Genomic DNA, 15,282 nt, shown 5'->3' with positions numbered 1-15,282 from the left:
TTAGTGCATTTTAATCATTTATAAAATGTCCATACAATTTTACAGTACAAGATCAATGTTGGTGGGTGATAGTAAATCAGCATTTTCCACAGTATGTACTAGAATCTCTCTGTGGCCTGAGATGATTTAAGTCACCATTCTTTTTCTGTGATCAGAAGTTTCTTTGACCCTCAGGGAAGTGAAATAGTTTTGCACCTGAGGATCACTTTTAATGACAGTGTGTAGTTTCTGGAGTGCGGTTCCATTACTTCAAAATAGTGACGATGGACCCATATACCCAATGCTGGTTCAGGCCGGGAACGTTTGTAATGAACAAAGTGCAGTCCTGCTAGGGGAAAAATATTCATAATTTGTATTGGTCTACATCATATCTGAACTTTATTAGAGCAACCTGTTCTATGTATTTCTCACGGCTGCCTATCAAAGATCCTGAATGTGCCTTGAGCTTCCATGTTTTATTGGCATATTTACTAGTCTACAAACGTAGGAAGAAAGAGGAGGAAAGCTCGTATCCAACAAGAATGTGAGTAAGAGGAGGTACCTTGACCTCATTCTACCAGACTGTTGGCCTTTTAGTGGGTGTGCTGCAACCAATGTAAACAGGATATACAAATGTGTAGAATTCAAATTCCATGTTGCTTTCAATGCATACCATCTCCTTAACCCAGCTGCATGTGGCTGAAGTGAAGCAATGCAATCTACAGTGCCTCAGCTGAGCAGAAGTTCTGTTCTTTGCTTAATGGTAAAAGATCAATTTTGTGTGAGGGTACGTTGGGCAAAGCCACATCTACCCAGGAACACTTTTTCGTACAAGACCAAATTGATCCCTGTCACCCTTAAATTATTCCAACCGGTAAAAAGAAAGCGAAGGATAGCTTTTGGTACTCAGTATTAAATGTTTGTAGTTCTTCAAAGTCAACAAAACAACAAGTCAACATTAATAAACCACTTCAAGAGCTCCCACTGTCAAGAGATGTGAACAAACTGGATGTAAAAATTATTCATATAGGACCATTGCAGTCTGTGACTATGCACATGACATTTTGCCATTTTTTTTTTGTTAAAAATACTTGCTTGTTTAATTGACAAGCGTTTACTCTATTCCAGAATCTGAAAAGCAGCAAATTATTTTTAAAATCTGCTGCACCTGCACAGTCAGTCTGTTGTCATTTGGGAAGGAGTGAGGCCAGTGAATCCATCGGGTCTCAACTTTTGTTTTGAACTGTTCTGAGAAGAAATTGCTTGTGTAGCCCATCATTCTCTGTCACTTCCCCCCATATTGTATCATCTTGGGGAAGCCAAGTAAAAACTTGCTCTAAGCCTGCCTGACGATGTATCAAAATTACTGGCCAAACTGTCATTCAGTTTACAACACTAAAGTTACATTTTGTAAACAATTTGTCTATTTGGCATAGGTTAAAGCCAAAGTTTTCTCTGGGTCTTAAGAAAATTTTATTTAGACAGAAGACTTAAATGCCTGGGAAAGGTTCTTGAATACGTACGTTTCCTGAATTTCACAGTAATTGGTGATACATTCAGAGTTCACTCTGCAAGTCGCACCAAAGGGTCTCTGAGTGATCCAGCGCCATAGCAGCGATCTCTTAATTCGCTGAACTACTGTTCTCTGGTTGTTGGAAACAGGAGACAATTGGACCTACAAATAATTGCAGTGAACATGTTTTAGTGCCAAGTCAACACTCATTTGCTCTATTCAGATGAACTCTACATTGGAAGTTTTCCAATTAACTTGTTCCTGTGATCTGAGAATTTGCCACTCTATAAATTAATTATTCTTACAAGTGGTTGCCTTCCTTTTAAATGATGTTGAGAAATCATGGAAACGATTGAATAGATTATGGCCATTTATCAGACCTTTGTGTTGCAATCCTGAATGGCAAATCTTTAGTTAGCAGACGTTTTCCATGTGAACATGTTGGAACATCTTTTTATATTTTGACTAATCTAAATGATAAGCCATATCATTGAGTTCATTTAAATGGGGCTAATGATAAACTTGGCAACCCAGCAGACTGTTTCCTTTTCCATCCAGTGAACCAGTTTGAGAATTAATGCTTTACACATTTCATCTGGTTGGTCTTTTGTATACAAAGCCTTGTGATGATCAAAGAATTTTTTTGTTTTTCATCCATTCATGGAATGTGGGCTTTGCTGGCTTGGCCAGCATTTATTGCCCATCCATAGTTGCTCTTGAGAAGGTGGTAGTGAGCTGCCTTCTTGAACTGCTGCAGTCCATGTGGTGGAGATACACCCACAGAACTGTTAGGAAGGGAGTTCCAGGATTTTTACCCAATGACAGTGAAGGAACAGAGATGTATTTCCAAGTCAGGATGATGAGTGACTTGGAGGGGAAATTCCAGGTGGTGGTGTTCCCATGTATTTGCTGCCCTTGTCCTTCTAGATGGTAGTGATTGTGGGTTTGGAAGGTGCTTTTCAAGGACCCTTGGTGAATTCCTGCAGTGCATCTTGTAGATGGTACACACTGCTGCTACTGTGTCGGTGGTGGAGGGAGTGAATGTTTGTGGATGTGGTGCCAATCTTGATTGTTGACTCACATTCCCAGTAAAGTGTTTAATAAGCTGGTTAATTTACTGTTGATTTAATCAATCTGTGGGAAGGAAAATTTTTTTAAAAATCTTCAGGAGGAGAGGGGCAGTTAATTTATTTTTAAATCCTTCCTTTAGTGGCCAGGTCTTCAACTCTGGAATTCTATCTCTAACCCTCTCCACCTTTTTGACCTTGCTTAAAACCAACCTCTACCACAAAGCTTTTGGTTCTGTTAAATATCCTTGTGTGTCCATTCTTGTCCAATACGCTTCTGTTTTTATATATTAAAGGTCTGTGTAATTTTAATTCATAAATGTCCCATTAATATAAATGCAAATTGTTGTTGAAGGGTTTTCTGCTCAATCTGCTTCACCATTTGAGGTAATTATACAAATTCATGTAAAGTCAGATATCAAGTAATTAAACAATTATTGCTTTCATTAACTTTCTAAATGTGTTTCCTCCCAACAAACAAGGGGAAGACCAAAGTCATCATTTTCAGTTCCAACACAAAGTCTTTACCCTCTCCCCTGAACCTAATCCCACTCCTGAGCCCGGTCGCTGGTTGAGGCAGAATGTTTTGCAGCCATGGCGTCCCCTGTGACACCAACACAAGTACAATACCTTCAAAGTACCCTCGTTATTCTTCATGGGTTTAATGTAAGATTTTTTTTTAAAAAAAAGTTCCTTACCGTAATGCTGCAAACAAATAAAAGTATCCCTGTGATCGCAAACACCTTGTTCAGTTGAGCCCTCATGGTAACAGCTCTTCCAGCCCAACTTTCCAGCTTTGTGAACATGCATCAGCGGCTTTCAACTATTTATTGGACACATTCGGCTGTCACCTGATCAGCAGGTAGGAAGGTCGGTGAACAGGAGAAGTAAATAGAAGCTGTACGAAGGACAACAGATAACACAGCAAACATTCTGGGAAAGTTCTCCTTGTGAATTATTGCTCGGACTATTTATTATTTACTAAAGCTCGGGTGTGAACTCACATGCTTGGCTCCAGTGACATGAATTATGTAATTCTGTGAACGGAGATTTAATGAGAGTGACTTTTTAAATTTGCCTAACTTTACACGTGGAACGATAGCCTGGGCTAAATCTGGGCTCAGCCCGTAGAGGATCTGCAATCAACTTCATAAAAGTGTTTTCACATTTATATTTATTTACTTTGATTTTGAAGAGAGTAAGGAAATGGGCTGCTGGTTTGTTTATCAGGAGAAGAAATGGTTTTTAATATTACGAATCCTCATTCGTTTGGTTGCCTGTCTACAGGAGAAACCCTATTGCCTGAAGAAAATCGGTGGGGATCATGTCCCTTTCAATTAATTCCTGTTCCAAAGCGATTTCCAGACTATGAAAGACTTTTTCTTGAAGTGTGGTCACTATTAGCGTCTCCTCAGGCAGACCGTGCGATCGAGGGTGACCTGCTTTCACTCCTGTTCAATGGGTTCTGAGATGGTTGATCAGTCCAATGTGCGATTTACTGATTCTGCCACATGCGGGGCAGGAGGTGCTTGAGGGTTGGGTAGAGGAATTTTTTTTGGAGGATTGTGCGCTCGTCCGACACCTCAGCTTCGCCATTGCGCGTTCCTGATGAAGTCTCAATGGGGAGAATTTTCCCCACGTCGGGTGGGCTGGATGGGAGCTGGTGTGGGCAGGCGCAGACACTATCGCCCCCCGCAATCAGCTCTGTGCTGCCATTTTACACGGGTGGGCCAGTTAAGGCCCGCCCAGTGTGCTTCATCATTCCCGTGCATAGCAGGAGTGGGTGGGCGCGCTCAGCCTGCTGGGTCCAATGGCGACCCGGCGGCCTGAATAAATGAAGGCCTGGCAGCCTTGGATAGGCTGCTCACAATGGCTGGGAGAAGGGCTCTGTAAAGCATTCCTCCCCCCCCCTCCACACACCCCTGCCAACTCTGAGTACAGTAATGTAATTGACTCCCTCACGGCATGGATCCCTTACTGGGTGTGCCAGCAGATATTTCCCATGCCCAGTTCACCCTGAGAGGGTTGAGCTAGGATGTGTTCTGCATCTGCAGCATGTCACACTGACACCTGGAGTATAGAATGGGGTTGAAAGTCAAATATCTGCACCTAGGCACCTGAGCAGTCCAGTCATCGGAAGTGTATCTTGAGAACACCAATGGTTCTCTTCACCACAGCCCTTGTGGAGGCATGGCTCCTATTGTACCGCTGCTCAGCTTTTGTTCTTGGATGTGGGAGAGGCGGCATGAGCCCTCAGAATGTGGCCCTTGTCACCCAGCAGCCAGCCATCAAGTCAGGCTGGAGCACTGAAGAGCCCCGGCACCTGGGAGTGTCTGAGGATGTAGGCTTCGTGGGAGCTGCCTGGGTACCTTGCACAGACTTGTAGAATCAGCATCCTGTGATCACATACTATCTGCACGTTCATGGAGTGGAAGCCCTTCCTGTTGACGAAGGCACCGGGCTCACCTGCTGGCGCCTTGATGTGTACAGTCTATTGCATCCTGGACACGGGGGAAGCCAGCAATGGCCACAAAGCCTCTGGCTCGCTCTGTCTGGCTGGCATCGTCCTAGCGGTAGTGGATGAAAGTCATTGCATGCCTGAATAGAGCGTCTGTCACTTGCTTGACATAAGTGTGGACAGCTGATTGGGAGACACCGTAAAGATCACCCACCGACCCCTGGAAAGAGCCAGAGGCATGGAAGTTGAGGGCAGCTGTGATCTTTAGAGCCATTGCCATGAGGTTTCCACCCACACAGTTTGCAGAGATCTCAGGGCCTATCATCTGACAGATGGAGGTGATTGTCCCCCTTGAGAGATGGAGCCTCCTACGGCACTGGACTCAGGCATATTGAGGTAGCTGCTTCACTGCCTGTAAACCCTGGCAGCAGGATAGTGGTGTCTTCTGCGGCCCCTTCTGCCTTGCACTTCCTCTTGGCCCTGCGCCCCTTGTGCCTGCATCTCTCCTCCCAAAGGTGGCTCCCCTGGAGGCTGAATGTTCCCCCCCTCCCTTCTGGCCCTCCCTTCCTCCTCACAGGAGCTCCCTCCAGTGGAGAGCACAACTCCCATTCCCTGGCTAAGGGAAGGCTTCCTGAAAGTTCCAGGCCCCAGAAATGACTCCTACTGTAGAGTCCTGGCCAAGGCTTTTACTCCTGTCCTAGCAGCTGGTATGAGTTTTGAAGTCTTCCTGCTCACTCAGGTAAAAAAAGTTACTTTCACACTTAAATCCCTCAAACACCACACTTGCGACCCCACTCACCCTGCCCGTGAATGAGGTTATACAAATGTCTCCTACCCGCCTGCCCGTTACACCCATGTGACGTCCTGAAGTTCGCATGGGCTGCAAAAAATCGAGATCAATTGCTGCCTCAAGGGCCTTAACTGGCCTGTTAATTGATGGCGGGTGTGCATCCGAACTTAGTGTGTCCGCCTTCCCAAACATCGTGATGGCACGCAGTGACATCGGGACCCTCGCCCAACATCACTGCTAGTCATTTTACGCACGGGCGTGCAGGGCCCACCCCCACACCCCAACAGGAAAATTTTGGCCCATGTGTTTAGTGCCTTGCCGGATGAAAGGATGAAGATCTCTATTTTGGTTGGTCACAAGCCAGGGGTTCCCATGAGCTCGTGAGGCCTCTTCAGGGATGCTTCGAAAGTGTTCCTAAAGCATTTCCCCTGTCCTCCTGGGAGTCTCATGTCACGATCAAGTTCTGAGTAGAGCAGTTGTTTTGGAAGTCTGGTGCCAGGCATACAAACAACATGAGTGGTTAGCATCTTGATGCTGGGCAAGCTAGTTTGGGAGAGGACACTGCTGTTGGACTGCCTCTCTTGCCACCAGATTTGGAGGATCTTGCAAAGGCACTGCTGGTGGTACTTCTCCAGTGCTTTGAAGTGCCTGCTGTAGGTTGCCCAAGTTTCTGAAGCATATAGAAGCACGGGGAACACTGCTGCCCAGTAGACTATGACCTTAGTCTCATATTTGAGATCTTGGTCCTCAAATAGTCTCTTCCTCAGCCAGTCAAAGGCTGAACTGGCACATTAGAGGTGATGATATATTTCATCATCTACATGTGGTTTTGTTGAAAGAAGGCTCCCAAAATGGCCCACATTTCTTAGGATCTCACTGTCGATCTTAATCGATGTAGGGAGGTGTTGTGCTGTGGGAACTAGTTAAAGAATGAGTCAACAGTGACCTGGAGCTCAGTTTCTGAATGAGCGTGCACACACAAGTATCTTCTGCATACTGAAGCTCAATGACTGAGGCTGGAGTGGTTTTGGTTCTGTGGGTAATTTGCTGGAGGTGAGGTACAGTATTACAGTGAGGAAGATGGAGAAGAGGGTTAAAGTGTTGACACAGCCTTGTTTGACCACAGCCTTCACTGAACTTTCCCTCTGTTTCCCTTTGGCTTCAATTTTGCTAGGGCTCCTTGATGTTGCACACGATTGAATGCTGTGTTAATGTCAAGGGCAGTCATTCTCACCTCATCTCTTGAATTAACTGTTTTGTCATTAGTTTGGCCTAAGGCTGTAATGAAGTTTGGAACTGAGTGGCCCTGGAGGAAACCAAACTGAGCATCAATGAGCAGGTTATTGGTCGGTAACTGCTGCTTGAGAGCACCATCGATGACACCTTCCATCACTTGGTTGATGATTGAGACTAAACTGGAAGGGTGGGTAAGTGGGCAGGGTATATCTGGGCAATTTTTGACTTTGGGTAGATGCCAGTGTTGTAGATGTAGTGGAACAGCCTGGCTAAGGGCATGGTTCTGGAGTACAAATCTTCAGTACTACTGCCAGGATATTGTCAGGGCAATCAGTCTAATGCCAGTAGTGGAAAAACTATGTGATGAAAGTATAATAAGTTTCATAAGATTTTACTGCTTTATTGTGAAGTAAGTTTACGGGGATAAGTATAGTTGAGTCTGCGTGTGATTTAATTACATTTGGAGTCACATAGACTGCAAGTTTGAAATCATCAAAAGAAGTTAGGTGCTTGACATGCTAATGAGTAAACATGGATGCTGGCTTAGCATGTAAGGTGTGAGGGGAATTTGCATTTTTAGATAAAGGGATATTTGGATTTCAAAGGGATCTTAGCCTGTTTGCAACTAGCCAGATAAGCAAGGCTAAGGAATGTGTTTATTTTTCCAAAAGTTAACTGACAATATATAGTGGCAACATGAAAATCTTATATTGAGGAAGATACAGTTTAAAAGACATATAGAGCAATAGAACTTAGGTATTAAAAAGAGAAACATATATAAAGAAGAATGAAAGGTTATGTGTCAGAAGGCCATACAAAATCTAAGAGGAGTCTATGAAACATATGAGCCTTAATGAAGCCTCCAGCAGTTGTGTATAACTATGCTATAAAACGAAACTGAAGTTTGGAAAAAACCATTTGGAATTCCACTGACCAGGGTATTGTGTTAACTTGCTGAGTTTGTTTTAAAGCTAAAATCTATTTTTGGACTGTTGCCTTAAAGGGAGTGTAACTGGGGGGTCAGGTTAATTATGAATGTTAGGAGTTATTATAATAGTAATTGTAGTCTTATGTATGTGCTTGAAATCTTTTATTAATAAATATTTTAATTTTTTTAAAATCGCTAAAGGTCTTGGTAGACATTTTACTTCTGAATTCAGTGCACACATCCCATAATAAATACAAATTGCAAAACCATTGTGATAGTGCGACCAAGTTTCCCTCGTGTATTTGGTCCACCTGGCACACATCGTCTGCCACGTCATAGCAAATTAGGGGCTCTTTGCGGGTTATTTGAAATTTCTTGATTGGTTTGGAGTTGGTGAATGTTAAGGTTACCAGTAGGAGAAGCACATTGAATTCAGGAGTTGGTGTGAAGGATTTTAAAGTGGTGAGACTGCAAAAATGGTTGTATCCATAGATAAAACTTTTTTGGAAGTAAAAGATAACTCTCTGGGTTACAAAAAGTATCTAAGGGTAAGTTATCAGAATTGGTGGATAAGTTACAGTTGAGGTTACCTATAAGGGCAAAGGAAGTACACATATTTGAAGTGATAGCACAGCATTTGAAGTTGGAAGTTAGAAGTGACATGAGTAAGTCACAACTGGGGGTAGTGAGACTTCAGTTACAAATTAAAAAGCTTGAATTTGAACAAGGAATAGAAATGAAAAAAATTGAACTAGAGGCAGCAGAAAAAGAAAGGGTAGAGAAAGAGAAGGAAAGAGAAAAAGAGAGAATACTTAAAAGAGAAATGGAAATGCAAAAGCTCGACCTCCAGAGGGAAAAGTTAGCAATGGAGGAGAGGAAGAAAGAAAGAGAAAGAGAATACCGGTTTAAAAAGCTGGACTTTAAAAAAGAGATCTCAGATGCTGAGGAAGGTTTTGATTATGAAAGAACCTTCAACCTAAAACCTAGTGGGGAGATGTTTAAATTTGTGCAAGCTCTTCTGAAGTTTGAAGAAAGAGATGTGGAGGTGTTCTTTATTTCATTTCAGAAGATAGCTAAACAGCTTAAATGGTCACATGAAAACTGGACATTGTTTTTACAGTCTAGGTTAGTGGACGAAGCTCATGAGGTTTATGCTTCATTGTCAGATTATGGTGGATTATGACGTAGTAAAAAAGACTATTTTCAGTGCATATGAGTTGATTCCTGAGGCGTGCGGGCAGAAATTTAGAAATATAAGAAAACAGCTTTGGCAAACTTATATTGAGTTTGAGAGAGTAAAACAAAGTGATTTTGACTGGTGAACATGGGAATTAAAGGTAGAGACAACATATGCAGCTCTTAGAGAAGTAATTCTTTTGGAAAATTTTAAAGATTCAATTCCTTGGGTAACAAGAACTCATGGAGGAACAGAGGATTAAAATGGCAGCAGAGATAGCTGATGATTGTAAGTTAGTTCACAGATCTAAACCTTTTTTTTTATCACCCTTTTAAATCAGAGAAGGATAGAAAGTGGGAAGGTGAAAGGAAGGCAGGTAGTCAGGGAAGAGTAGTTGGAAATTCTCAGCAAGTTTTTTTCTCAGACTGAAAAGGAAGGTACTGAGGGACACTCAAAAATTGTGGTGTTTTCATTGTAATAAAGTTGGGCACACAAAGTCAATCTGTTGGAGTTTACATGGAAAATCTGTTGCAATAATTGGAATGCAGAAAAGTTCTGGAAATAAAAGTACTGTGGCTTCTGTGGTCCAGGCACAGGAAAAACCAGTGGTTTGTGTACAGGTAAGGCAGGAAGAATCAGTGATAGGTAAAGAATTGGAAACATGTTCCCAATTTACCCAAGGGAGTTCTGAAGAGCAGGTTGCAGAAATGTCTAAAGATTTTGTATGTGAAGGTGAAGTCTTTCTATGAGTATAAGATAGAGTAGGTGAAGGCATTAAAATGTTAAGAGACACAGGGACTAGTCAATTCTTAGTGTTATGGGATCATGATATTTGTTGTTCGGAGGGAGTATTACAGGAAAAGGTGATATTAAGTGGGGTTCATGGAGATGCTAAACCTATTCCATTATGGAAGGTAAATTTAAAGAATAAGTGGACAACAAGTGAGTTGATTGTTGCCCCTGCAGGGATTCAATTTATTTTACGTAATGATATCTGGGTCACAGATGTAGGTGATTCCTAGCATAGTTGAGCAGCCTGTAGAGGTGCTTTCAACAGAGGTGCTGCAGAAAGAGCATCTTGGATTGTTTCCAGATTGTGTAGTAATGAGATCATAACAGTTGAAACACGGAAAAGAGAAAATTAAAAGGCAGGGGAAAGGTGTTGCAGTTCAATTAGTTGATGCTATCTTTGATAAGATTGGGAAGAGAGAATGGAAGGCAATGAAGCTGAAATGTTTAGCTCAAGGCAGTTGGTAGAGAATCTGGTAATGTAATAGTTTGGCTATATAGATAAGTGTAGTAGGTAGTGTAAGATGGGTTAAGAAAATGAAGCCAACTTCTTAAATTATGATGGTTCATTTTGTCATAAGGATGGAGGTGTGATGAAAGCATAATAATTTCCATAATATTTTTCTGGTTTATTGTGAAGTAGGTTTATGGGGATAAGTACACTTGGGTTTGTGTGTGAAAATGGTTGAAAGTGCCGCCTGCCAAGTGCTGCTGACTAATTGGAGGTTGGGCTGGCAGCTCTTCTGTACTCAGCGCTATGGGGGAGGCAGTGGCTTCTGCTGGTGACCCACATAAGGCATCGGATCGAGGAGTGACCCAGGCACAGCTGAGTGGCGGGATGGGGGTTGCCGGGGAGGGGACTTGCCATGACAAGCCCCCGCACCCCCTTCCCGACGCAGGGTCCCTTGATGAGGAACAGAGTGCCTTTGACCAAGTGAATGCCCGGGAGCCCGCTCGCAACCCCAATCGGGTTTGCTTGTCAGGCTTCCCACTGAATGGGCTACCCTCCACTGCTGGGTTAGTGGTGCTGGCTCATTAAAGGGCCTCAATTGGCGAGGGGTGGGAAGGATTTCAATGGGCCTTCCCACCACCGACTTAATCGAGGTGGAGATGGGGTCCCACTCACCACCCTCCCGCCTGATTAAATGACCCCCTGACACCAAGCTTGCCATGGGGGAGGGCACCAGGTACGGCCCCTGATGTGAGAAAGCATACAGAGTTCTGCTTTTATCCATATCTCTTTCTGACAATTCTAATATATTTAATAGAACATCTTTGAAGGGTAAAAGTGTTGAATTCTCTGTTTCTTTAAATAGCTGAGCAGGACTGACACTGGTAACAATTTTGAGAATGAGTTTGATTCTAAAAGGGTAACATTCAGCTGAATTGGATTTTTTTTAACAAAATGAACTTGGTGCTTTGTCACAATTAAAGTATTTGGCGAACCAATACACTGGTTGATATATTTTCTATGAGACACTTAGTCTACTGAATGCCACGAGATCTCTAATTAAAAGCAAAATTCTGCGGATGCTGGAAATATGAAAGAAAAACAGAAAATGCTGGGAAAACTCAGCAGGTCTGACAGCATCTTTGGATCTGTCTCCACAAATGCTGTCAGACCTGCTGAGTCTTTTTTCCAGCATTTTCTGTTTTCATCCCTTATTAATTAGTTGCCGCGTCAGTAAAATCGCACGTTTTAGTCTTTCGCTATTCCATGAATAAAAAGTTTGACAGTTTTAAAATAATTGCTCATTCTATCGAACGCAAGTGTTTGATCCGCATTTCCCGTGAAGTGTAACTGTGGTCTTTTCTGTGGCTTGGTAAGATATAAACGCCTCATGCCAAGCTTCTTTGTGACAACATCTCCTACTCTTACGCATCAGTAATATCACAGACATGAGGAAGAAATGGATATCTGGATGATACGTTTTCGCTTGCTGCAATTCCCCACTCCATTGCAGAATCTGATCAAATGCAATGATCCAACAATGGTGGTGACCTGACTAAAAACTCCGGGTGCAGGCAGACAGGCGGAACGTTTTAATGGTGATGTTTTCACTCTACCCGGATCAGAATGTGGTGACGGAGCGGCGCGCTGCACTATGGCGTTCAATCTGGGCGGTGGGAGCACAGGTGAGTTGGATGGCAGGAGGACGAAAAGGAGGAATGATGTTCAGCCACACACACACACACACATATATATATATATATATATATACACACACAAAAAGAAACAGGGATTGTAAATATAATATTAGCCTCCGGTGGCTGCCCGTGGCCCTGCAGCTTTTTAGGCTGCAGCCGGCGGCGCGAGGCCTGTCTACTGGAGCCCTGGGATTCGGAATGTGGCCCGGATCCGGCAGACAATGGCCCCTCAGTGGGCTGCAGTGTAACCAGAATGCAGGGAGGTGGAAACTAACTGCACGTGGTCAACATGATTTCCACACCCCCCCCCCCCCCCAGGAATACTGTCTTCAGTTCTGGGATAAAAGCAGAAAACTGCGGATGCTGGAAATCCAAAACAAAAACAAATACCTGGAAAAACTCAGCAGGTCTGGCAGCATTGGCGGAGAAGAGCACAGTTGATGTTTCGAGTCCTCATGACCCTTCAACAGAACTAAGTAAGAATAGGAAAGGGGTGAAATATAAGCTGGTTTAAGGGGGTGGTAGAGGAGTGGACCAGGGTGTCACAGAGGGAATGTTCCCTACGGATTGCCGCCGGGGGGTGGGGGTGGGGGGGCGGTGAAGGGAAGATGTGTTCGGTGGTGGCACCATGCTGGAGTTGGCTGAAATGGCGGAGGATGATCCTTTGAATGCAGAGGCTAGTGGGGTGATAAGTGAGGACAAGAGGGACCCTATCATGTTTTTGGGAGGGAGGAGAAGGCGTGAGGGCGGATGCACGGGAGATGGGCCGGACACGGTTGAGTGCCCTGTCAACTACCGTGGGTGGAAAACCTCAGTTAAGGAAGAAGGAGGACATGTCAGAGGAACTGTTTTTGAAAGTGGCATCATCAGAACAGATGCGATGGAGGCGAAGGAACTGAGAGAATGGGATGGAGTCCTTACAGGAAGCGAGGTGTGAGGAGCTGTAGTCGAGGTAGCTGTGGGAGTTGGTAGGCTTGTAATGGATATTGGTGGACAGTCTATCACCAGAAATTGAGACAGAGAGGGAAAGGAAGTGTCAGAGATGGACCATGTGAAAATGATGGAGGGGTGGAGATTGGAAGCAAAATTAATAAATTTTTCCAAGTCCCGACGAGAGCATGAAGCAGCACCTAAGTAATCATCGATGTACTGGAGAAAGAGTTGTGGGAGAGGGGCGGAGTAGGCCTGGAACAAGGAATGTTCCACCTGCCTCATAAAGAGACAGGCATAACTGGGGCCCATGCGGGTACCCATAGCCACACCTTTTATTTGGAGGAAGTGAGAGGAGTTAAAGGAGAAATTGTTCAGTGTGAGAACAAGTTCAGCCAGACGGAGGAGAGTAGTGGTGGATGGGGATTGATCGGGCCTCTGTTCGAGGAAGAAGCAGAGAGCCCTCAGACCATCCCGGCTGGTGGGGGATGGAGGTGTGGAGGAATTGGACATCCATGGCGAAGAGGAGGCGGTTGGGGCCAGGGAACTGGAAATTGTTGATGTGACGTAAGGTGTCAGAGAAATCACGGATGTAGGTGGGAAGGGACTGGACAAGGGGATAAAGAAGGGAGTCAAGATAGCGAGAAATGAGTTCCATGGGGCAGGAACAGGCTGACACGATCGGTCTTCCGGGACAGTTCTATTTGTGGATTTGGGGTAGGAGGTAGAAGCGGGCTGTCCAAGGTTAGGCGACTATCAGGTTGGAAGGAAGATCTCCAGAGGAGATGAGGTTAGTGACAGTCCTGGAAACAATGGCTTGATATTCAGTGGTGGGGTCATGGTCCAGGGAGAGGTAGGAGGAAGTGTCTGCGAGTTGACGCTCAGCCTCCGCGAGGTAGAGGTCTGCGCCAGACAACAGCACCACCCTTGTCAGTGGGTTTGATGACAATGTTAGGGTTGGACCTGAGAGAATGGAGTGCAGTAAGTTCAGAGAGAGACAGGTTAGAATGGGTGAGAGGAGCAGAGAAATTGAGACAACTAATGTCACGCCGACAGTTCTCAATGAAAAGATCAAGAGAAGGTAAGAATCCAGAGGGAGGGGTCCAGGTGGAGGGAGAATATTGGAGGTGGGTAAAAGGATCTGTTGAACGGGGAGAGAGTCTCCTCCATCCCCACCCCCTTTCCGTTTCTTCCTGCTCCTTTTTGTTTTTTCCGATAATTTATGTAGATTTTTCTTTTCCCACCTATTTCCATTATTTTTAAATGTATTTCCACCCATTGTTTATCTCTACCTTTTATGCCCTATTATTTCACCCCACCCCCACTAGAGCTATCTGTACCTTGCCTGTCCTGCTCTCTACTCTTAATTAGCACATTCCTTTAGATAATATCACCACTTTCAACACCTCTTTGTTCTTTTGTCTGTAACATCTTTTGGTTATCTCCACCTATTACTGACTGCTTGTCCCAACAACCCCCCCTCCCTTAAACCAGCTTATATTTCACCCCTTTCCTATTTTTACTTAGTTCTGTTGAAGGGTCATGAGGACTCGAACCGTCAACTGTGCTCTTCTCCGCCGATGCTGCCAGACCTGCTGAGTTTTTCCAGGTATTTCTGTTTTTGTTTTTGTTTCAGTTCTGGGCTTCCCCATCAGTATACTGACGACGGCAGGCGTGCAGAGCAAGTGCACCAGACTGAGGGTAGAATTGTGAGGACAGACTGAGGGTAGAATTGTGAGGACAGGCTGCATAAATTTGGTTTGTGTTCCCTGGAGTTTAGAATGTGGAGGGCTGATCTAATCGAGATGTTTAATACGGTTCAATAAGATGGAGAGAGGTTCTGTTTCCTCTGGTAGGTTCGCGTGGTAGGGGTGGATAATTTAGAACAATCGGGCAAAATCTTAAAGTTAATGGTAGGTAATTTAGAAACTAAATCAGGAAGCATTTTTTCTCACAGTTGGGATTTGAACTGCAGAATAGACTTCTGAGTTGCAAATTCAAAAACTACCCTATGCTGCCTTTCCCACTGAACTAGCATGAGCCCAAGAGCGTAGAAAGCCTAGAGGTTCTGTAAGATATAACCTCAATACTGCTGAGTATACAAAGTACAAGAATGGAATTAGAAAGTAAATTAGGAAAGCAAACAGCAGGCATGAAAAGACATTGACAAGTAAAATCAAGGAAAGCCTAAAGGTATTGTTATAAATACATAAAGAGAAGATAACTAAAGAAAGAGTAGGGCCTATTAGATACCAAAAATGTGTATG

General features: G+C 44.0%; 1 protein-coding gene across 4 annotated transcripts in view; it reads left to right on the top strand.

The window, feature by feature from the left end:
- The first annotated feature begins 11,944 nt into the window (after positions 1-11,944).
- The window catches only part of nup54 (nucleoporin 54), a 69,741-nt gene continuing 66,403 nt past the window's right edge, over positions 11,945-15,282 (top strand). For 2 of the 4 annotated variants that reach the window (XM_041196392.1, XM_041196384.1), the window contains exon 1: positions 11,945-12,073. In XM_041196392.1, coding sequence (XP_041052326.1) covers positions 12,043-12,073 — 31 coding nt within the window. In that variant the 5' untranslated portion in view covers positions 11,945-12,042. The remainder of the gene's footprint in view (positions 12,074-15,282) is intronic. The other 2 variants (XM_041196375.1, XM_041196367.1) reach the window with 1 other exon arrangement.

This window comes from Carcharodon carcharias, chromosome 1, assembly GCF_017639515.1.
Source record: "Carcharodon carcharias isolate sCarCar2 chromosome 1, sCarCar2.pri, whole genome shotgun sequence".
NCBI lineage: Eukaryota > Metazoa > Chordata > Chondrichthyes > Lamniformes > Lamnidae > Carcharodon > Carcharodon carcharias.
Note: the sequence above shows the minus strand (reverse complement) of the source record. Positions and strands in the feature narration are given on the sequence as shown.